At 44.1% G+C, this 24,433-nt stretch overlaps 1 protein-coding gene across 6 annotated transcripts; it reads right to left on the reverse strand.

Annotated features, from left to right (window-relative positions):
- Nucleotides 1-1,716: 1,716 nt before the first annotated feature.
- G6PD (glucose-6-phosphate dehydrogenase) lies at nt 1,717-24,347 on the reverse strand. Of its 6 annotated transcripts, none has more exons than XM_075259686.1 (13): nt 24,287-24,347; nt 20,587-20,723; nt 12,426-12,463; nt 11,863-11,971; nt 11,002-11,219; nt 8,936-9,094; nt 8,729-8,854; nt 8,555-8,648; nt 8,184-8,370; nt 7,440-7,675; nt 6,585-6,661; nt 5,468-5,560; nt 1,717-4,595 (listed from the first exon to the last, which is right to left on the reverse strand). In XM_075259686.1, the coding sequence occupies exons 1-13, from the start codon at nt 24,306-24,308 to the stop codon at nt 4,505-4,507; spliced, it is 1,587 nt and encodes a 528-aa protein (XP_075115787.1). In that variant the 5' UTR covers nt 24,309-24,347; the 3' UTR covers nt 1,717-4,504. The 6 variants fall into 6 exon arrangements, with proteins under 6 accessions (XP_075115787.1, XP_075115785.1, XP_075115784.1 ...); XM_075259684.1 differs by lacking the exon at nt 24,287-24,347 and adding an exon at nt 24,217-24,239; XM_075259683.1 differs by lacking the exon at nt 24,287-24,347 and adding an exon at nt 22,945-23,014.
- Nucleotides 24,348-24,433: the final 86 nt, after the last annotated feature.

The raw sequence follows: 24,433 nt of genomic DNA on the forward strand, positions 1-24,433 counted from the left end.
AGGATGGCAAAACTCATCTCCTGCACTGCCTATTATTTTTGAAGAAGTGGGCAGAGCGGTAGGCAAAGGGCGGCTTAGCCTATCAGATTTACTGTATAAATTACACCAGAAAACTGACATGTGTTATACCAGGAAAAGTTGTAAAAATATAATTGGGGAGGGGCGGTGTGTAACGATACCTGGGCCCCAGATGATCCTCTTTATGGAGCAGCTATGGGTGCCATTCAGTATACAATACTGGGCCAGAAAGTTGTGTCCATTGACAAGCGACCCAGTGCCTTCACTGCAGAGTAGTCGACAGGCCGCTATGCAGCAGATGGAGTCTTCCACTTCCACATGATGCGTGTCAGAAGAAGCTCTGCAGATCAGTCTGGGTGTCACCGCCTCTATCCTTCATATATATGTGCCTATTGTCAGGACAGGCCATTTGGGAAAAAAAAAAACAAAAAAAAAACACGGACAACCCTTTTAGCAAGAGGCCTTTAATAATTCTGGCGCATCCTTTGGCAGGGGGTGAGATTAATATTGGGGGAGGAAATCCGTCTTAATAAATGGAGTTTGTAAGTTCTCCCCATGTTGTACGTGATCTCTGTACAGTGCCGCTTCATATGTAGGTGCAATCTAAATGAGTACAATGATCTGGGACAGACTGGTTGCTATGGACCTGCTGCCTGACAACCCGTATATAAATTGTTGAGGTTGTTAGACAGTGTATCCTTACCAACCACACTGTCTCATACAGTGGCGTAACTAGGAATGGCGGGGCCCCGTGGCGAACCTTTGACATGGGGCCCCCCCCCCGGCTGACATCGAAAACCCCGCACGACCCCACCCCCCGCATTCCTACGCACACTATTACGCTCCATAGTGGCCCCTGCACACATTATTATACCCCATAGTGGCCCCTGCACACAGTATTATACCCCATAGTGGCCCCTGCACACAGTATTATACCCCATTGTGGCCCCTTCACCCACTATTATGCCCCGTTGTGGACACCCATTAACAATTATTATACTCTGGGGTCTTTTCAGACCCCAGAGTATAATAATCGGAGACCCAGGGGAAGAACAACATAAAAAAAAACAAAAACACTAACTTAACTGTCTCCCGACTCCCCGCTGGCGGCCATCTTCAATGACGTCAGGGACGTCATGTGACCGGGAGCCTGCGTCGCGACGCATAAGGACGCAGGCCCCGATCATGTGACGTCTGAGACGTCACCCAAGTAGGCCGAAGCCTGCGCGGAGCCTGGTGAGGTAAGTAACACAGTTTTTTATGTTCAGTTACCTCTCCTGCACTTCCGATCATTATACTCGGGGGTCCGAAAAGACCCCCGAGTATAATAGTGCTTGTGGGGCCCGCAGTGTCACTTACCGATCCCGGCCCCTGCCAGGATCGGTAAGTATATAGGGCCCGTTAGCGGCTGGAGTAACTACAGCCGGTAACGGCCTATTAAAAAAAACACAAAAAACGCAGCGGTAGCGGCTGCCACCGGGCCCCCAATGTCCTGGGCCCTGTGGCAGCTGCTACTGCTGCTACCACGGTAGTTATGCCACTGGTCTCATATGACTCAGGTGGCAGGAGACAAGGTGTAAAGCAGATTTGGCCGCAGTCACATGAATTCTCTCTACCTCTGCATTATTAATCACATTTTTCTAGTAAATCCTCCTTTAAATAAAATTCTCATTTGGCGGGAAAAAACAAAACCAGATAGAAATGTAAGTGCCATTTTATTATACCGTTTAGTGAAAATTTCTAGAACAAAGTGACATGGAACGCTGCTTATTAATAGCAAAAGCCCCTTTAAGACGTTTCCTGCACATCTGGCACCACCATATGGCACATCGCCGCTGTGTATGAATAGTACGAGCAGACATCTCTGCGCTTGGATCACTTCCAGGTTCAGTATCCGTAAAGTAAGACTCATTTCGCAGAGGTAATGGGCAATTTGTAAGACTTAACTTGCTGTCCTCAAAGAGGATACTGGGAGCAGACTGGATGGGCGCGGGGGGATTACGGTCCAAGCCCCAAGCAGATGTTTGCCATGTAAAATTGATTAAATAAGCCTCAGAAATGATGTTGTGTTCAGGCCGATGAGAGGTTATGGGCTTATCTAACAAGACAAGTCATATGGCGTGGAAAGAGAAGCAAAGGAGAGCAATTAAAGGGACGGCACACCGCAGCATTAAATAGAAATAACACTTAGAGAACCTTTCAGCACCTCCACATGTTTGCTCCTTCAGTAGGCCGCTCCACTGATTCCAGCACAGTTGGAATTTTTTCTCTAGCCCCCACCGTTACTGAGCAATCTGTGATGTTAATTTCAGTTCCCAATATGTGAACTAGGGTCTTTACTGTCAAGTGGGCGGTCCTGGTCTGGAGCCTGGTCGTCTGGGATCACCCACATGACAGTAGGGAGCTGAATTAGCATATTGGGTGCTGAAACTAGCACATATGATTGCTTGGAAATGGTAGAGGGGCCCAAAGAAAAAATCCCAACTGCACTGGAATCAGTGGAGCGGTGGCTATTGAAGGATGCAAAGAATTGGAGTTGGTGAAAAGTCCTCTTTAAAGGGAACTTTGACCCAAACGGAAACTTCTCCCAAGGTGCCAACTGGTCTAGAACTGAGCTCCTTCCCATTAGGTGTATGATTACAATATGAGATCTATGCCCCATATAATATAGTAAACTAGTCATATACAAGCTATGCCATGTAATAGCTAAGTATTAGCAATGGCGGCATAAAAGTAGCAAAAAAAAATAAAAAAAAGCAGCTCATTCACTTATATGCATGAACAATTTTACTATCTTAAAGTTATCAAAAATAAATGCAAAGGAAAACACAAAAACACAGAGGCGTACATCTGCCTAACCTCAGGAGGAAGCCATAAAGGTATATGTAATCTCTAAACACCAGTGCATCTCATCTACAGCCTTGTGGTAGACATAGAAGCATCAGGAATTACATGGAAGTGGAAGGAAATGGTGTTCTGAAATGTAAACTGGAAGTAAATATTAGAATTACCACAACCACCAACTCCTGCTCTGCATCAATAGGTGGCGCTCCACTGAGTCCAGCACACTTGAAATATTTTCTCTAGCCCCCACTGTTATCGAGCAATCAGTGTTGTTCGTTTCAGCAATTAGGTTCACTAGTGCCAGGTGGTTGGTCCCAGACTGTCTGTTCCAACCCAGGACCGCCCACCTGACAATAGGCATTCTACTTAGCATATTAGGTGCTGAAACTAAAAGAAACGATTACTCATGAACAGTGCGGCCTACCAACTATGTCAGAATCAGTGGAACGGCGCCCATCAAAGGGTCCAGATAGTTGGAGTAGGTGAAGTGGTTATAGGTCCTCTTTAGAGGGAGACTCTACTTTTAACAAGCAAGGGCTTAATTAACTGACCACTTGTATTGCCCAAAACAGAGTAATATTGTAATAAATTGACTATATTTGGTTCCTCAGACCTGATCTCTGGGGTGAGGGCTTCACAGGGAAAGATCCTCTGTAGATCAATGTAAACTTACACAGAGGTCATATAGTAGGTAGGTAGTCAGTCTATATTGTCATTTGACCATACTTTGACAGTATCTGAGCAAATCAGTTCTCCAGATGTATTTGGCCTCCTGCACACGGGAACACGGACAGGACAATCCACTCCATACATCACCCAGATATCCCAGCCTGAACCCAGTAAGGAGACCTGAACGCCAAGCATCAATAATCTATGATCCTAGGAGTCCCTGCCTCTCCGCCCCTATACTGTCCTATACTATATATGGTATATGACGGGGGAGGCAGGGACTTGTAGCAGGATAGATCACTATGATGCAGGGAGTCCTTGTCTTCTGACTAGGTTCAGGCCAAGAAATGTAGCCGAACGGATTTTCTGGACTAGATTTGCCCCTGTACAGCTTCCTCTCCTGATATGTCTGTTTTAGTGAATACACTTATTTCCCATAATATAAAGAGTCTGGATTAATTTTCCTTATAATTCTATGCCACATTGTTCCTTTATTATGCCTCCTACAAATCTGCTGGGAACATGGACAACTGGATGTTACCAGATTTGGTGGGGGTGCCTGCACTCTGCCACTGTCCAATGAGGGCCGACAATGCTTGTCCATGTAGGGACACACCTCTTTGACAAGGGGAATGGAAACATCCAGTTGCCAACTTAGTCATCAATTTCCAGGAGGGATAACATAGGAACAGCACATTGCAAAGCTCAGAGAAAATATGCTCCAGAATTGATATTTAATACGAAATACAAGTATTTACTACGCACATCAGTAGAGGTGACGCATTATTTGTAACCTTGTTGAAAAAAGTGGAATCCCCTTTAAATGCTTTAAGACTATGTTATTACGTGGTATGGAAAAGAGGATAAGAGATGAGAAGCCAGCACTGAAGGAAGTTGTGCTTTGGTCCTCAAGAATTCCATGGTTGCAGACTGTTGTTCTGGTTGTTCGCTGGCCCGTCATTCTCGCAGGTTATCACAGCTTGTTGGGATTCACCCATTTATACGTTCCATCATAGCGGAAGCCGACCTTCTGTGAAAACTCATCGCTTTCTGGAGGACCCCGGCTAAAAGATCAAGAATAATCAAGTCCTGAAAATCTAATACATTTCTGCACACATCCATGTACAAGTCTGTTTTTTGTGCAAAAATTAGTGACTTTTGAAGTTATGAAGACTTTCTTTGAAAATGGCCAAGCTTGTGTGACTGTACCCATAGCTAGAGGGGAGAGCTCTAGCTATGGCGTCTCTGCCTCTGGCCAGGACATATCTGAATTACACAGACAGCCCATTTTCCATGGGCCCAATGTAATAATGCTTCCTTACCCCCTGTGGTGGTGCCGCAGGAGAATCAAACACTGATTCTACAACACTATACACTGAATGCTTCACCGGGATAGATAAAGTACCCGTAGTGCAGCTCAGCTCCCAATGACTGGTGCCTGGCCACTATACAGGGACTGGAGCCGTCTGCTTCTGGTCCTGTGTAGTATATAGTACGCTCATCGGAAGTGGCTCTATACAGTTGCCTCGCTAGGGGCCACACATATGCAGGACTGTACCGCTCGATCCAGGACAGCTGAGGGGACTCCCACAACCATAGGGCCGGGTGCGAATAAACCATTGGCCCTATGGTTAAGGCGGCCCTGTATGGTCCCATATAAACTGCAATACAACTGAAGACTTTGTGAATAGGCAAACCAGCACGGTTTTCAAAATAACTGTCAAAAATATCTGCATACCTCTTTGATGCTTAAAAAAGTGGGTGAGATTTAGAGGAACGGGTAGGGCATCTTGTGGGCCAACAGAGTTGCCATATCTTACACCAGAAAAGAGTGCAAAATACAGCAAAATTATCTACGACTATTGATAGCACTGCAAAGATAGGCAGAACCTTGTTTAGTTGGGGTTGCACACATTGATTTTAGTCGCTTGCTCACCTCCCATATTTGTAGGGCAGGGGTTTGATCTTCTCTTTCTCCAGTTGATGCAGGATAGGAGTAAAGATTCTCCACGCTTCCTTCAACTCGTCACTGACAAAAGTGAGAAACAAAAGTCATGGACAAGCCTATAGTACAGTGCGTCATGAGACACCGCAAGTATCATACCTACCTACTTCCTGGCGCTGCAATACAGAGCTCCAAGCTGGGAGCAACCTTTAGCTTTCCTTTTCACTGTCTTTGTCTGTATCTTCAAGAATCCTCTAACTAAGCAAACTAGCACTATGAATTAGCAACTATAAATCGAATGGAAGACCCTGTGGAGTTTCTATTGTTAAAGCATGGACAATGACTCAAGACCTGGAGTTTTCCTGTGTGCACATGTGCCTGTTACCACAGCTGGAGGAGAGACCTGCAGGAAAGTGCGGACTTCTTCTTTCAAGGAGATGATTTTTGGTGTCTATTGCTGATGTGTGAAGATGCCTACAGCTGACTGGTATTTCTTTCTTTTACTGTGGACACGTGGGACTCTGTTACAACCTGGGAACCTACCATCACCCACCTACCCCATGTGTTTATGGAAGCTTGGCAAGAGAGCAGCACCCTGTCTACCTGGATGGCTTCAGACCTCTCTGGGCAGTAGAACACAGTGGTAAGAAGAAAGGAAGAGGAGGGCTTGTGATGAAGGACATTTGGAACTTTTTTTTTGTGGTTAATGGACAATAGTGCTGATGCAAGATACCGATCTATCAGCTGTGAGCAGGAGATCTCACCATCTACCAAAGGAACTGCCACATGTTATCATAACAGCTGGATATGTCCCCCACCTCTGCAAAAAAAACATTTTTTGCCTGTTATATCTACATGCTGTGACCCCCCCCTCCTCCATGTCCTCGGCTGTATTATTAACATCACTTCACGCAGAGAACTAAATGATCCTGCAGTGTGTCTGTGTTTCTTTCTTTTTCAGTTGCTATGATTTCTAGGATTTCTCTATCTGCCATGAGCTTGTATGTGTTTTTCTCTCTTGTTATATACTACTGTACCATCTATGAAACTGTATCACTGAAATTTCCCCATTGTGGGACTATTAAAGGATTATCTTATCTTATCTTACCTGCGCACAAAGTGCATTTGACTCCCACAGAACACATCTAGAATCAGCCTCTCGTAGGCATCTGGCAGCTTCACATCCTGGATAAGGCACAAATGATGTTATAGGTCAGGGACAGGACTATGTAACATACTGACACTATGTATGTATAAGGACACAACAAGCACTGAGAGAGTCTGCCTAGATTATTAAGATGTCAGAGATTCTTTAATAATTTAGGTGCCTCTTGTGACTGCCAGGGAATGGATAAAGTCTGGTGCAGGAAATACCAGACTAAATTAATTTCCCCCACTCTTTTTCATATCTGTCTGACCCAGATCGCCATGACTAATTCTCCCAACTCTGGATAAAGTTTGCTGTCCAGATTCCTTTGGGTACTTTCTAGAACCCTCTCCAACTAGGTCTCATCCTCTTTTATAACATTCAATCCCCCATTATTGTGAATACCATCCTAGGCACCCACAGTATTGTACCTGCCATGTTGTAAAGTGCCACCAAATACTGTGGCTCAAAATAACTTTGGTTACCACAAACTAATAGCGCCAAACCAATAGTTCTCCTACAAGGTTAAAAAAACACCCCTTGGTGGCTTCATACAGTAAGAGTACACCTCTATGGGCTCACACACATTAATGATCTTTAATGCTCCATTATAATAATGTTCCCTTTCTACCTTTACATAGTATATACTGCAGTGCCAGACACACAACCAAAAAAAAAAAAAAAAGTGCATAGCCCTGGCACAATGTCGCCCCTGTGATCTACAATATAATTTCCAATTTTCTGTGACTCTAGTGCTGGATCTTAAGTAGCAACATATGCAGATTGCATATATAGTCATGTGTATATTCTATGTACCTTGTATCGGCTTCCGTATGTCAAGTCTAACTCTGACTCCTCAGGATTGAAGAACATTCCGGGTTTCTTGGTCATCATCTTTGTATATACAGCTTCATCTGGTTGTACTCTTATCACCAGCTCATTCCTTTTGCACTGTCCTTGGAAGATGTCACCTGGAACTTCCCGGAACTGCAGCCGCACCTCCGCTTTTCTCTCATTCAGGGCCTTTCCACAGCGCATGATGAATGGGACACCTGAGGAGTGAGAATTATAGGGTCACTCTTCCATAACCATGGCCTGCTATAGAAATTTACAGAAATATCAAGATCTGCTATCTGGAAGCTTGTTATCCGACCATACACATTCAATAGTTGTAGGCTAAACATGGTTTGGCTGACAGCTATTCCTCCTGTCCTTCTCCTTTTATCAAGCTTATGGAAAGCTAAGGAGAAGAGATGCTGAACGGCACACATACTGGGGGGGGGGGGGAGGGATTGTTGGAATTTGGGGACTGGTGATCCTTACACCGATATTAAATGTATTCCTTGCCAGGCGCACAACTCACTAGAAGGACGAGGAGGAGCGTTTTTTGGCATGAGTCAACCCATTTTGAGTCTAGAAAACACCTTTAAGCAAAAGTATGAGTTTGCGGTGTATGTGGCGCGTCCTGTCTGAGATCCTATACAATTATGTATAGTCAAGGAACTAATACATATAATACAATTCCGTCCAGATTACATGCAAAATGGAGCAGCCCCTTACCATCCCATCTCTCGTTCTGCACATATAGGACAGCAGTGGCAAATGTTGGGGTGAGGGAACCTTTGGGTACGGTGGGGTCATCCAAATAACCCTTCTGAGCCTCTCCTTGTCCTTCAGGGTTGCCCACATACTGTCCTATGACAATGTTGTTAAGGGTTAACTCAGGTACACACTTCAGCACTTTCACCTGTAAATAAAAAAGGAGGGGGTCTATTACTAAATACAGGCATTGCGACTGGTCACAGTGGTCATCCACTAGTCTAAAAAAAAATCTAGAAGACCAGAGGGTTAGGGGTATGCTAGTACCAGAAACATGTATGTCCCATTATATAGGCCAAAAAAAAAAATCCATAAAAACTAGAACCAGTCACCTTCTCGTCCCGCACATCATCTGAGTTAGTAGAAACCGGTTTCTCCATAGCCACCAAGCATAGCATCTGCAGCAAGTGGTTCTGCATGACATCTCTAGAAGACAGGGCCACCATTAGGCAGGGTTCAGATGGGACAACATGTTCATGAATCAACTACATAGGTGAAGGATCTACCTGATTATTCCAAATTCATCAAAGTATCCTCCACGCCCCTGGGTCCCAAAGGGTTCTTTAAATGTGAGGACCACAGAAGCAATGTGGTCCCGATTCCACAGAGGGCCAAATATACGGTTGCCAAATCTAAATGAGATATGATAAAAGTCAGGTACCTGGTGACAGGTGGAGAGTTACAGTGAGAAGAGCATCGTCCATGGATCTAACCTGAGCACCATGAGGTTCTGGACCATCTCTTTGCCCAAATAGTGGTCAATACGGTAAATCTGGTTTTCCTGGTAAAGCGAGGAGATGTGTTCAGACAACTTGTTAGAACTTTCCAGGTCCTTCCCAAATGGCTTCTCTACGATGACCCGATTCCAACCACTATGAGGTGAGGAGGACAACAAAGTGAAAACAAGACCAAGCATAATCCTGAAAATCCTTGTGTGTACCAAGGAAAGCAGATTTGTACACTAACCACAACTTATATATGCTACATGTGTGATTTGTTGGGGATTCAACAACCAGATTCCCCACAAATCAGCTATTTGAACAGGTTGCTCCAACCAAGGTTGATGACCTCCGTTGCATGGTACAGAAGCAGCTCTGTCCCATTAAAGTAAATTGGGCTTTGCTGTAATACCAACAGCAGCCACTATACAATGTATGGTGCTGTGCTTGATATTTAGTGAAGAGGCTGCAGCGCTCACCCAAACACTGTGTCCTCATCAACCAGCTGATATATGGGGGTGCTGGGTTTCGGATTCCCACCAATCACATATTGATGACTTATCTTAAGGATAGATCATCATTATGGAAGTCAGTACTGGTAAAACCCTTTAAGGGGACCATAAATCCATTTTAAAAGGAAACTCCTGCTCAAAGTGATCCAAATGCCGACCTTGGGTAAACTGATTGGAACCAGCACCTGGTCCCGAGTCACTCCATCTCCCACCTCCTCTACCATGTTCACTGGTCGAAATCTGTACTATGGTGGCTATGGTTTACTATAGACTAGCCCCCATAGCACAGGTAAATGCCATGAACACAGGAGAGGAGGGAGACATTGGAGGATGGGTGCGAATTCTGTTGACGTAATAGAAGGGTTGGAGCCAGCCCAGAATCCCTGGGTTTGTCGCCTAAAAGCCCCAGAAGAAATCCGTATTCACAGACTCCCTGGATGTAAGGGGATTCTTCATGAAATGTAAAATCAGGACAGCCATTGTCATACTATGTACACAGTCAAATTTGGGTATCTGACAGCACAAGCTTTATCGAGTCCATCCGTGCCAATACAAACACATACCCTGCAACTTGACCCACAGGTCCGATAGAGTGCCTGTCTGTATTACCTGTCTATCATATTTCAGGGACATTTTTAAAGCGATATCTTACTTTACATCTTTGTTGAATTTATTTGGTTTTCTGTTCCATTACAGAAAAAAAAAATTGTAGCACCATAAGACACCAAAAGTGCGCAACAGACCCCGCTGATTATAACATGGTTGGTTGGATTTAGGATGAGTGATTAATATCTGATCGGCGCAGGTCGGACCTCGGAGACGTCCTTAGATCAGTTTGAAGAGACAGCAGCATTCGAGTGTGTACCAAGAACAGCACCATACATTATATAGTGGCTGTGCTCGATATTGCAGCTCAGGCCCATTCACTTGAATGAGACTAAGCTACAAACAGACCATGTGACGAATGAACATCACATGACTGGCCCGTAAAGCTGAAACATAACTGATCTGTGCAGGTGCCAGGTAATAGATCCCCATCAATCATATATGGATACCCAATCCAAAGGCTAGGTCATGAATACGCAAGACCAGAAAAACCCCTTTAAGGGGGATGCATTACTGCATAATTAGGCAGATTTGCGGGTCTAGATTCTGGGAAAGCTGGGTAACCAAATTCATAGAAGTTGTCCTAGTAGTCATATTGCATGAAGGCCAGATTTTCTAGAAAAAGAAAAAATTTAAAGGACACTTTGATCAAACATGATTTACTGTATTATCCATACGGCAGGGGTTAAGGGGCGGAAAAATGAGACAAAATCAAGATGTGATTTGTGCCATGTTCCATCCCCTAAGGTCGTGCACTAAGTACAACGTAATATATCAGCATTGTCCTTAAAGAAACCGCTGAAATAAATGTTTATGTTTGCTGACTTATATTTAGTACTTTTTTTTTTTTTTTTTGGGGGGGGGGGGAACGGGTTCTAGGACCTAGGATCTATTATTGCCTCCGTCACATTCATTGTAACTGGTACATTAAAATATACATACACTGAGCTCATACACGTCACTCTGATGTGCCGGGTCACATCATGGTACACACTTGGCGGAACGGCCAAGTAGAAGAGACGGTTAGCCTTTAACCCATTTGGTAAAGCCTGTAGGTGCTGATTCAGAGCTTTAAAAGAAGCTTCATCTGAATACTGTCCAGACACATAGGAGTTTCTCTTAAAGAAGGCATCCAGCTTTCCTGCATCACTTGGGGAAACCTAGAAAAAAAAAAGTGCAAAAAATGTGAGACACGTAATGAGCTGTGTATGCCACAAGATGGCGATGCTACCATACTTTTTCCTTCATCATAGGCATGTGAAATATCTTGTGTTGCATCGCTTTAAAGCAAGTCAATATATTTGCATAACTTCTATTCCGGAAATCGCTGCCTTTGTGAGCAGCGGAGGGTTAATATAGCAGGGCAGAAGAGAGGAAACCAAAATGTCTGCATGACTGAAGGCTTCCACAAGTCCAAATGTGATGGAATTGCTTTTCATGTAATTTCATAATGTAGAAGTTTGGCAAAGATAAAAAGATACCAGGTTTAGTAAATTGAAGCTCCATTTTTACTATTTAGATCAGTCTCCCCCTATTTTTCGTCCATTTGTTTTTGTAAGGGACAGTACATGTACCTATTCATTGCTGTGGCACCTAAACATGATCTTGTTTCTCACAGGTCCATAAACCAGGACCACCATACTCAGTGTAGGATTTATGCCTGTCCGTTTTGCATGGCCGGGTTCGTTCATTCAGCTATACTATACTATACACACATGCTATCCATCCATGTGCCGTCCATTCCAAAAACCACGGACCCATGCAGTTTAATGGTCATCTGAGCTGTATAACATGTCCCTATACCTTGAAGTAAGGCTCGCTCTGTTTTCGGATGTCCTGTACATTCAGTTTTGAACGTGCGAAACCAACTATGTAGGTATCTTCAGGAAGGAGGCCATCATTGTACAGCCACCTGAAAGACAAAATACAGCCAAATTAAAGTACACTTAAAGGGATACTCTTTTATTTTACATTGCTACCACCCTGTGATGATCTGTCATCAGAGTTGTCAGTAGAAGCTCCTACGCCCCGATACCAAATCTCTAACAGCCTCCACTTACCCTGTGCTATGTATAACATTGCTGTCTTATTATACTGAAATGAGGCCTTTGGGGCCCCCTCATCTTCCAGGGCCTGGTAGTAGTGGCTGCTAACCCTGTAGGTACACCCGTGTTATTGGGGGAGTAACCACAGCAGGTACCAGGAAGCATAGCCATTGACTGGGGCCGAAAGATGTCTATGAAGAGTAAATATGCCCATATACTGTACATAGGAAGGTGGGCAGCATAAAGATGGTGGAAATCTACTTGGTACTGTATTTGGCATAGTGGTCAGCTATACTTCTACTGTATATCCCATTCACTCACCATAAGGTGGGATAGATCTTCTTCTTTGCCAAGTCTCCCTATAGAATAAAAAGAGAAGAAATATGTATTAGGTCATGGAGGTCTAGGCTCACATCTACACTGGTATCTCAATTGTTGGGGTCCACCAGGGGATCTCTAAAACAGTCAGTTACCCATGGACCCCATCCCATACACTATACTGGAGTCCTCCGGGTGTCCGTTGGGTTTCCGCTGTTTTTACACAAAGGACCAGTGAAGAGAAACATACTCCTTACAGGACTTTTCTCTCTGCTGATTTTCTACGGTTTTTGCGGCGGAGTCTCCTAAAGAGATGTGAACCGAGCGTCATTCTGGACAAAATATACAAAAGTAACTCAGCATATTACATTCCTACTTATCAGACATCCAAAATTATAGTGTTTTTTTTTTTTTTTTGCTTACAGGAGCAGTCCAAGGAAAGCTGATCAATCTTTTTCCTGAGAGGGCGGAGCATGACATAGGGATTAAAAGGGGGATATCCAGTTTCTATGATTGATGACTTATCCATATTAGTTCTGCAGGGATACAGCAGCCTTAACCCAATAAAGTCTATGGCACATACCTACAATTTGTATGGCAAGTATACGCCATTAGTCTTAGAAATTGAATCGGAGGCCACTGTGGAGATCGCTGCCCAATACGTGTCCAGCTGTCACCAAACCAGAGGAAGATGAGACTCCACGGACTGTTATACCCCAAATCACCTGCCCCACCCCACCCCACCTCCCCATATAGCGGTCACCAACTAAGAGGAAGATGAGACTCCACGGACTGTTATACCCCACCCCACCTCCCCATATAGTGGTCACCAACTAAGAGGAAGATGAGACTCCACGGACTGTTATACCCCACCCCACCTCCCCATATAGCAGTCACCAACTGGGAGAAGAAGAGGCCACTGTGGAGATCGCTGCCCAAGACGTGTCCAGCTGTCACCAAACCAGAGGAAGATGAGACTCCACGGACTGTTATACTCCAAATCACCCGCCCCACCCCACCTCCCCATATAGCGGTCACCAACTAAGAGGAAGATGAGACTCCATGGACTGTTATACCCCAAATCAGCCACCCTCCCCCCCATACTCTCTCCCTCGACTCCAACTCCCTCCACCCACTTTACTAGCTTTGGCAATGCCAAATATCCATTCGGACTATATAAATATATAAAGCCTATTTGATTTGATTCGCCCCTTTAAAATAATGTGGCCATTGGCCACCATGAAGGGGTAGGGTGTTGATCATATGCAATGCCAGACCATGTGGACTTCCCTAAAGGTTTTTGAGAGTTGGCGGTATATGAGATAATTTCACGATCATGGAGGGCAAGTATTTTTCTGGCTCTCCTTATTGCACTGAAACAGCTGACAACAGAGAACAATAGATTGTATTCCTCAGCCTAGAAACTGGAGAGGAGATAGACTGCATGTTTGGGGTCTCTTTAGCGGGCACAGTGCCCACAGTCATGATTTGCCAGGGCAGCACGTGGCTCTGCCGCACAATGGGATTTGTTTTGTAAGCGTTTTGCGCTTTGTGTGATTTTTGCACCTGTTGTTTTCGGGTCCATTTGTACTTCCTTGGATATTCGGGTAAGAAGCAGCGCTATCCGGTTCTGAGGCCACTGGGTTATAATCCACCATTGTGGAGATTCTGTTCTGGTCTGGGAGCGTAGTGGCAAGGAGTAAAAGGTAAGGCGAATATTGTATTATAAGTCATATTATCTTGAATCTATCATGTGCTAAGTGAAGAAAGAGACCGCTCACAGTGATCATGTATGGGCAGCTGGAAACCCTCAGTATGGCCAACGTTGTACTTGCCACATGCACACAGATCTAAACCTTGCAAATACTTTGCTTTTACTGGCTCTGCGCTGATCTTTAGTTATTCAGCAGTTTCCAGACATCATGCTATCTGATCTCCCACAATGCATTGCTCTCTAGTAACATATTATTTGCTTAGAGGGGGCCGTACAGATTAGCCTAAACTCAGCTGAACCCGCCATACGTATATTTCATATTTGGCTGACAATAGGGAAAATGGATCATGCGTGTTCAATTTTAACATGTCTGGTCCTTTTGTTTTTGGGAAAGGGGGTAGGGATAGGTAAGAGGGAGGTTTCTTAAAGGGGTATTTCTGTAATTACAAGTTGTTCTCTATTCAGAGGAGAGGGCATAGCTGTCTGATCGATGGGGGTCTGACTGTTAGGGCAAACCCTGGTCACAAAAACAAAAAAAAAAAGGGTCCCATGTGACTCGTATGAGAGGCCACTCTTTTCATCTGTATGGGACTGCCAAAGAAAAGCCAAGTACAGCACTAGGCCATTTCTGACAGTTCCATGAGGGGGCTGTATTTAGAGGAAAGCTTTCTTCCAAAGATGACCCCTTTAAGAGATTTACCAATCACTAGAATGAAGGGGCCGTGGCACTCTGCCAAATTTCATGTCACTTTGTCTAAAAGGGGTATTCTCATCTGGACTTACCGCAAATATCCTATAGATATAGGGCCCATCTTTAGGACCCACAGCTGTATAAAAAACAACATTGGGTCCTGTGACCCCCCCAGCTCTCGGTTGCGGTGAATGGAGAGATGGCTGCACTAGCACTGAAGCATTCCCCCATTTATTTTTTGCTGAGGCTGTCTGCATGCACGGCAATCTCTACCTTCACTACAGACATGTACCAAAGGTCATGGGACCTCCTTTCTATATACATATGGGGTTCTAGAGTTGGGACCTGCATTTATTTATGGATGCCCAGATAAGAATACCCCTATAAAGAAGTATTCTCATCCACAAGATCAATGGGTGCAATTCTCTGCAACTCCAACTTGTCCACACCCTCCAAAAAAATTTACGGAGAGCTGAAACCTTCCTCTGCTCTTTGAATTAATAAGGGGTATTATCTGGGGGGACAGAGTTATACCCTCAGCATCAGTCACAGGAGTCTCCCATAGCAGAACTAGAATACGTGCACGACAGAAGGGGAGATTATAACAAATCTGTGTTTGAAAATTAGGAGCGGAGTATAGATTTGGGCACAGACACAGGCGGGCAGTGCCAGTACAAGAGCAATGTATGCTGAAGGCTGGGAGTGCCACATTCACTGTGAGCTTGGCATTCAGCACTGAGTTTACATCAGGACAAATTGCTGAGTAACCCTGACATAGTCAGCGACTAAACCAGAAACTGCATTCAGCCAGGGCTCTGGATGTGTGTGCAGAGTAGTGGGGCCTCGCTGGGTGTACACAGCCCCATCCTGTTATGTAATACAATGGAGGAAAGGCCTAGAGGGCTTTATAAGTGTTCATCACCATAGGCTACTACTAAGAGCAGGAACATGTGTGGCTTTTATGCAGTTTTCTAGTGTCATAGACACCCTGATCATATAACGCTATATATCACAGAGCTCAGCTTCTCTCCTCTATCATATACACCTATATACAGTGTCAGAGCTCAGCTTCTCTCCTCTATCCTATAACCCTATATATCACAGAGCTCAGCTTCTCTCCCTCTATCATATAACCCTATATATCAGAGCTCAGCTTCTCTCCTCTATCATATAACCCTATATATCACAGAGCTCAGCTTCTCTCCTCTATCATATAACCCTATATATCAGAGCTCAGCTTCTCTCCTATCATATAACCCTATATATCACAGAGCTCAGCTTCTCTCCTGTATCATATAACCCTATATATCACAGAGCTCAGCTTCTCTCCTCTATCATATAACCCTATATATCACAGAGCTCAGCTTCTCTCCTGTATCATATAACCCTATATATCACAGAGCTCAGCTTCTCTCCTGTATCATATAACCCTATATATCACAGAGCTCAGCTTCTCTCCTCTATCATATAAGCCTATATATCACAAAGCTCAGCTTCTCTCCTCTATCATATAACCCTATATATCACAGAGCTCAGCTTCTCTCCTGTATCATATAACCCTATATATCACAGAGCTCAGCTTCTCTTCGCTATCATATAACCCTATATATCACAGAGCTCAGCTTCTCTCCTCTATCATATAACCCTATATATCACAGAGCTCAGCTTCTCTCCTCTATCATATAAGCCTATATATCACAGAGCTCAGCTTCTCTCCCTCTATCATACAATCCTATATATCACAGAACTCAGCTTCTCTCCTCTATCATATAACCTATATATCACAGAGCTCAGCTTCTCTCTCTCTATCATATAACCCTATATATCACAGAGCTCAGCTTCTCTCCTCTATCATATCCTGCTCTCAGATCCACATTGCTGATCAGTATGTGAGGACAGCAGGATGTGGTATATGGAGCGCCCTCCAGATCAGTGTTACACACTACCCACCAAATTGCTTCATTGGAATTAAGTAAAGAATTTTCTTCCTCTATTGTGTTACACAAGTTGAACACACAAAGTGACACAACCTATATAAGAGCTTCCACCTAATGATTTGGACCACAAACATGATGATCAGAGGCTTACATACCCCACTTTACAAAATACACAGACTATGTGGGTAGTCCCCTTTACAGTGGCCATATACTCTAGTAAGGCATATAGCCTCATGGGACAGCCTCTTATAAAGGTTTTTATGGTCATACAGGTCTGTTTAGGACTAGAAAGTATAAAAATATCCCATCTAATAATAAAATTAATTCCACTCATTGGCTCCTGTGACACCTCCATAGCAACACAACCGCACCATGGATGAAATGTCAGCATGGCAGGCAGCGATTGGTCCCTATGGGGGTCACACATGAGGAGGACTAGTGATGGGCATTGGGAACGGAGCAGGATTAATAAGGGTTTATTGTTTCCATCTTTTAGGGCCCATGCACACAGCCATATTATACCTTGACATTACAGATCCTTATTATGGTGTCTATAGTGTGCAAATGAAGCATGCTTACATAGCACTGTATATAGTGTAGACAGGTCCTTAACATGGAGACTTATACAAGCCTATCTGATGTGCTATGTCACGCAGACAACTGCAACTTTTGTCAGAAATAAAGTGCTACAATTCCATTAAGTAGTACCATAAATAAAAAGAAGTCTAGACAATCTGATCTAACAATCAGATTGGTTACTATAGATGATTTACTAGTTTTAATATGTAATGGACTTTCCCATGGGTGTGTACAGTGAATATCACATGGCCACAGTTACCATGCATTGTGCATAATAGGATGACATCTCATGTCTGTAGATGCCAGGCATGAAACAGAGCCCTACAAGCATAAAGAGCACATGGTACGTGGATCTAAGCCCATAAAGCAATGAAAGATACTTGTTATATGTGACAAGTGATGGAGGTGGAGTGCAACTACAGAAGAGTCTTTGTACTCCACCCCATCACTGCCATCTTCATGACTGTGCACATAAAATATATAGAAAATATATAGACACAGCTGCCTGTTTTCTAGTCTTCTGTTCCAGCACTCCATCTGGCCTCAGTGGTCACATCCAAATGGTCAGGTACATCATCGCTGCAGAGGTTCTGGTTCCAGGTCCTCACCAGCAAGGACCCAACCAGTGACTGAGGCCAGCGATTGTCTGCAGAAGCCACACAGAGGCCGATGCACAGCATCACTGCTCTGAAACAGGACTGGTACTGTGGACCGGGGGTTCAGCTAGGCCATGGGTCCTAGGACAAGCGAGTGTGCCATCTTTATTTTAAAACCGCACCGAAATTTTGTAAGGGGCAAAGAAAAACCCTTTAAAAGCTAGGTTTATGTAGCAAAATTTTGAGTGGAATCTGCCAAAAATGAATGGGAGGAAGATTTTTTTCAATGAGGGACAGACACTCACTACGCTAGCGGAAAAAATACGTGTCCTGCTCTAAGCTCCTATTGTAGTGAATGGGAATAGGAAACCTTTTTGCTGCTGACTGAAAGTTTTCTATGGCGGATTTTTACATGAGGAGTCCAACTGCAAAATCTGCCTTGTGAATTTAGTCTATAGTGTCCTCTCCAATTCCATTCTCCCAGTGCATGCTGGGTAGTACATTTGCTTGGGTCTATGGTAACTGTACTACCCACTGTATACTTGTACATGACATCACATACATCAGTCACGTGACCGCTGAAGGCAGTCACTGGCCATACAGGCAAGCGTCACCGATAAAGGCAGCGATTCGCTGCAAGTGGTCACATGAACGATGCACATGACGGAATATACTAAATAACTTTTTTTCTTATAGTACAGTTTCATACCCCTTTAACACTTTCCCTGCCGACCACATATCTATACGTCCTCCCAGGGTGGCACTTTTCTAGCCTGGGATGTATCTAATAGGTCCTTGCTACTAAAGGGGATATATCAGGATTGGTTAGGGCTATGAAGATCATTTTGGATTCAATTTAAAGATGAGAATCTCATGAGATCTTCATGATCGCCCTTACAAATCCGGAGCAATTAACCCATTGCAGATCTCAATTCCCGACCACGTTTTTAACAGCGATTCGCTCCGAATCTGTAAGGGCTATCATGAAGATCTTCAAAATGCATCCAAAATCATATCCATAGCTCTAACCAAGGAGTTTTAGGTGCAAATATGTGCTGTAGTGCATTTTTTTCAAAAAATTATTTGAGTTAGTCTCAAAGTTACATGAAGGTGGATGTGGCTATTGATAACCCATTGAGAAATATGTAATCTTGAGGTCTACTTTCAAAAGATATATAGGGTTTAGGGGTTCACTTGCTTTCCACAGTGTGTAAACTCTACATTATGGGATGAGATTATATATATATATATATATATATATATATATATATATATATATATATATATTTTTATTAGTTCTGGTGATTTTCTGAAGACACGTGCATGCAGGTTTAGGCCTTAGTGATATGAATGAACTCTACACATGTTTCGGAGGTTTGTTTTTTTGTTTGGTTTCCACATTTATATATATATATATATATATATATATATATATATATATATATATATATATATATATATATATATTTTTTGTAATATAAAACATTCACCTTAAATAAAAACTACATGAAGGTGCCTGTTCGCATACAGTACCAAGTGGCATTCTGGCAATGCTACATGTGTCTACTTTAAGAAAATCTATAGATATGGGGGGTTAGTATGATTTTTTTTTTCATGTTGCAATTTAGGTGCAAAATTTCCAGACCTTCCTAGTTGAGACAGGGTTAAAGGGTGTGAACAAATTAACAATCAATTTACTATTGCTCCACTGTTTTGAAATCTAGAAACATCCAGGAAATTTGCAAGAATTCTGGGAGAGATAGATGAGAGGAACAAATCCCTGCAGGATCAGACTACACAGGGTTTATATGTAGTCTGTAACCATAGAGATGTATAAGTCTGTATAGGAGCTGTAGATGCAAAATGGTAGGAAATTTTTCACCAAGAAACTGTGCAAAGTTACTACATTTTTTTTTCTAGATACACTGAGGCAGTAAAAATGTGGTTCGAAAGGTGAAGATAGCCTTTAGAGGGTTAAATCCTTTCCACACTTACATTAGATCTGAGGGGGTCCTGTGCGTCTATGAGACAGAGCTGCAGTACCTACACTTGTTTTTACAGTTTGTAAGGCGAGTACTGGTGATCTGCAGGGGTCCCAGGTGTATATGGAACAGAGGTGAAGTACCTACAGTCACCGCTACAGTTTATAAGGTGAGAACCGGTGATCTGCAGGGGTCCCAGGAGTCTATGGAACAGAGGTGAAGTACCTACACTCGCCACTACAGTTTGTAAGGTGAGAACTGGTGATCTGCATGGGTCCAGGTGTCTTTGGAACAGAGGTGAAGTACCTACACTCGCCACTACAGTTTATAAGGTGAGAACCGGTGATCTGCATGGGTCCAGGTGTCTTTGGAACAGAGGTGAAGTACCTACACTCGCCACTACAGTTTGTAAGGCGAGTACAGGTAATCTGTATGGGTCCCGGGTGTCTATGAGACAGAGCTGAAGAGCCTATATACGCACTGTAACAACCTGTATGGTTAGTGAACAGCGTGGCTGCCTCGGTACCGTTGATCTGTGGGTTCCCAGGTGTCGGACCCCCATAAATCTAATATTGATGACCTACCCTAAGCATAGCCCATTAATTGTAGAAAGTAGATAACCCCTGTAAACAATGCAAAAAACATAATTGCTATGATGGACTCACTGAAGCGCCAACTACAATGAATATGTGCGTCTGAGTCTGCTGAAAGTCCTCCTCGCTGTAGAGTTCCTCCCGCATTATACCGCATATCTCCGACCTGCTCAGGTGCACCTGCTCCTGGGAGCCACTCATCTTCTGCTCTGTAGTGGGAGACAAAGGGTTACTAATACTGATAGACTATAAGAGGACGATGACTAGTATATTATGGGCAGCCGCTACTGTTCAGTGGTGTCAATTTTAGATAGGAGTTGTGAAGAAAAAAAACGTAGCACTCTCATATCACACATAGCACAGCTGACACTTAAAGGGACAGTACACCTACAATTAGCAGGACATAAGAGTCCAGCCATAGCACTCACATATATGTAAATAGTTCCGGAGTGTGAGGCAGTGTGCCAGTGTTCACCTGTTGCAGGGCCCTGCACAATATAAGCAGGCTGTTGCTGGCAGACCTGGCGTGTCGTGGCTGGTTGTACGGGTGTGTTTCCCGCAGGGAAAGCACAGCCAAGGTATACACACTACGCACAATGCAATGTATAAAAACAGCAGGGAAAAAAAGGTAACAGCCCAGTGTCAGCATGATACAGCAAATGGCAGCAACCTGTTCGACACACCTTCCATAGATCTACAGCTAGGAGGTACACATGAAGTTTAACCGCTTCACAGCTGGAACAAAGTTGTGTAACATGTTCAGGGTCGCTCTACACAAGCTCATCCCCACATTGTTATGTAATCCTACGCTTTTACAACACCATCAATTACTACTGTCTTGCGATAGCCGTGTTCACACACGTTAGCAATGCACAGGTTGCAATACATGGATCAGGGGTATAGCTATAGGGGGTGCAGAGGTAACATCCAGTTTGCAGGTCCTGAGAATTAAGGAACACCAAAGACCACCACCATAGATGTCAGTATTATCAATGGCATATGGGGACCCTGCTCAGGTCCGCACTAAAGCCAAAGAGCTTCTGGGTAGAGCTGATGGTTCTGCCATAGACAAGTCCACATGGAAAGTCCAATGTAGCATCTCACAGTGGATCTAATCTGTGTAGTCTTAAAGGGGTCTCCAGATTTCTAATGAACATTTATACAACTTTCTGACCCTTGTTTCAATATGCTACCGTTTTCAAGATGTCTGCTGGCTGTCAGTGTACAGAGCGCTGTTCACATTCAAAGGTTTACACTTAACAGTGCTGAGGTTACAGCCATTATATTCAGTTTCACAATCCGCTATGGCCAAATAGACTCTGACTGCAACTGACAGTGATGTCCCCTTCCCTGACACATTGTAGCAAACAATCAGAATAGAACAAGTAATGCTGATGAGTAGGGGCCAGCAACACTAGGCGCTGCAAAACTATAACTCCCAGCAAGCACACGTGCTTGGTGTTCTGAGAGGTCCCATATAAATGAATGGAGCATGCTGGGAGTTGTAGTTTCACAACAGCTGGAGTGCAGCAGATTGCAGATCCATGGTTTAGACTAGAGGATTGTGTAGACCAGATACAAATGCAGCAAACTCTCAGCTGTGAAAAGCCTTAGGACATTCACGTGTGACAAATTTCTGCATCTGAATGAGGCTTGTAGATATCCAAGCACATGCTGCAGAAACATCTCCAATCACCTGCAAGGAACTGATTTTTAGTTGCAGAAATTTCTGCAACAAATCTGCTGCATTTGAACAGACTCTTACGTTTGTATTCCATTCACTGACATTCAGGAGAGATCCTGATAGCCGCAATGAATGGAAACACAAAGAATAAGGCATATAGGCTGTCAATGCTCCAGCGTCTATGGGTGATGGTATAAAATATGTGCCCCCCACTGAATAACCTACTATGAGACAAGCACATGACCATGATGTGTAGGGAAGTACTGCACGGTAAACATACAGATGTAGCAGAGTTCAGTTTGCCTGCACCAGGTTCATTGTTTGCTGTATAACTATCGCTTAACACTACAATGACTTATGGTGTAGACAAACTCAGCTCTACTACACGGGCACAGGCTGGAGATTTGGAGCTTGTGCTAGGTATACAGTGACTATTGATGGCTTCTCAAGCATGGCACGCACTGACTAAAGATAAAGATGGCTTTATTGGAGCCCAGCAGGCTGGGTGGGTACTCACTGGCACTGGTGTGGGGGTCCATACTGGGTGCTGATTGTGTTCTCGGATGGTGTGTGTCCTGGAGCTCAGTGTATATGTGATGGGGCTGGGGGTGGATCTAGGCTAGAAGGCTGTATAGTCCTCCCTGATGTTCAGTCATCTCCACACCCACTTCCCTGTACATTCCCCTGCTCTGTACCCAGCCATGGCACCCGCCTTCTCCTCCTCCTTTCGGTCATCCCCTCCTCACCTGACCACTTCTGTTCTGCATCCTGCACATCACCGTTTCACAATAGGGGGCTCGTGTATATAAGCTAGTGCCCCCCAAAATGGTGTCTACAACAGCCAATCAGACTGCAGCTTACTAAAGCAGGTTGCATTTTTTACTATAAGTAACAGCCCCCCTTTCCTTAGTGAAGGCTCAGACTAATTGACCAGTGACCACTCCTTGTCATAGACATTTAACGGGAAAGCAAAAGTGACCGGAAGGTGGGGGCCCCCCATAAAACCTCACCTCATATCTCAGCTTCTTGGACCCCTGGGGGGTAGAAGTGATATTAGGTCGAGCTGTTTATTGCATCCTGAATATGTAACAGAACTACAAGTCTCAGCATGACTAGGCAGTTTTAGATTGAAGTGGCATTCTGGGATACGTGGTGCCAACTGAAAAGCCTAGATACCTACTGCAAAAGAACTATAAGTCTCAGCATCCCGTAGCCTTGTTTGTACTGGCATGCTAGCACTTGTAGTACTGCAATAAAGAACCACAATGTGATACATTTCTCTTTATGGCCGTGGGACTACAAGTATCAGCATGTTTATGGGATGGCATTATTGGACTTGTTGTACCACCTGATTAGTTGTGCTCCAGTAGAACTACAAGTGCCAGTATCCTGTAACTTGATCTGTTTTTACAAGTATGCTGGAACTTGTAGTACTAAAGTGCCACAATATGATACAGTGATCTCAGGCCCCGCTGCTGTAGCACTACAAGTCTCAGCAAGACCAGGCACAGTGGCATTTTGGGACATGTGCTATCCAATCGAAGACCCCTTACTTGCTGCCTACTCCAGTAACTACAACCCTCAGCACACCAGGCAGCTTCTGACTAGATGAGTATTCTGGGACATGTAGTACTACCTGAAGCATACTTATTTGAGATTTACTCCAGTACTACTACAAGTCTCAGCATACCCAGGCAGCTCCAGATTGAAGTGGTTGTGCCAACTGAACAGCCATAGTTTGGTACCTACTGCAGAACTACAAGTCTCAGCAACCTGCAATGCCTGTGTAGGCATTCTGGGACTAGTAGTACCACACAATACATAACACACTGTCGTAGAACTACAAGTTTCAGCATGTCTTGGCAGATTCTTATTGTAATGACATTCTGGGACGTGTAGTACCAGCTGAGGAGTCACAACCTCAGGCTCCTCTACAGTAGGACTACAAGTCTCAGCATGCCCGCTTACAAGCGTATTCTGGGACCAGTGACGATAATGGCAGCATTGTCAATACATACGGACACAATGGCTGGTGCTACACCTACAAGAGACAGGAGGAGTGTGAGAAGCCACCCCCCTCTCACTCACCCACACTGGGTCTGCTCCCCATTTCTGCCCACTTGCTAAGCTCCGCCCAACTCTTACTAATTCCTATCCAATCAGCTTTCGGCCCATTCCCGGGGGGGCGGATCCAGCGACATGACGAAGGTGGAACTGTCTTCGGTGCTCTCTACA

This window comes from Leptodactylus fuscus, chromosome 11, assembly GCF_031893055.1.
Source record: "Leptodactylus fuscus isolate aLepFus1 chromosome 11, aLepFus1.hap2, whole genome shotgun sequence".
NCBI classification, from domain to species: Eukaryota; Metazoa; Chordata; class Amphibia; order Anura; family Leptodactylidae; genus Leptodactylus; species Leptodactylus fuscus.

Excerpts from the sequence above, each read along its gene's own strand:
- G6PD (XM_075259686.1), bottom strand. The coding sequence starts at position 24,308 with ATGGGGAGCAGACCCAGTGTGG. Across the intron at positions 8,855-8,935 it reads CAGAACCTCATGGTGCTCAG|ATTTGGCAACCGTATATTTG; the intron begins GTTAGATCCATG and ends TATCTCATTTAG. Across the intron at positions 8,649-8,728 it reads GATGAATTTGGAATAATCAG|AGATGTCATGCAGAACCACT; the intron begins GTAGATCCTTCA and ends CCTGTCTTCTAG.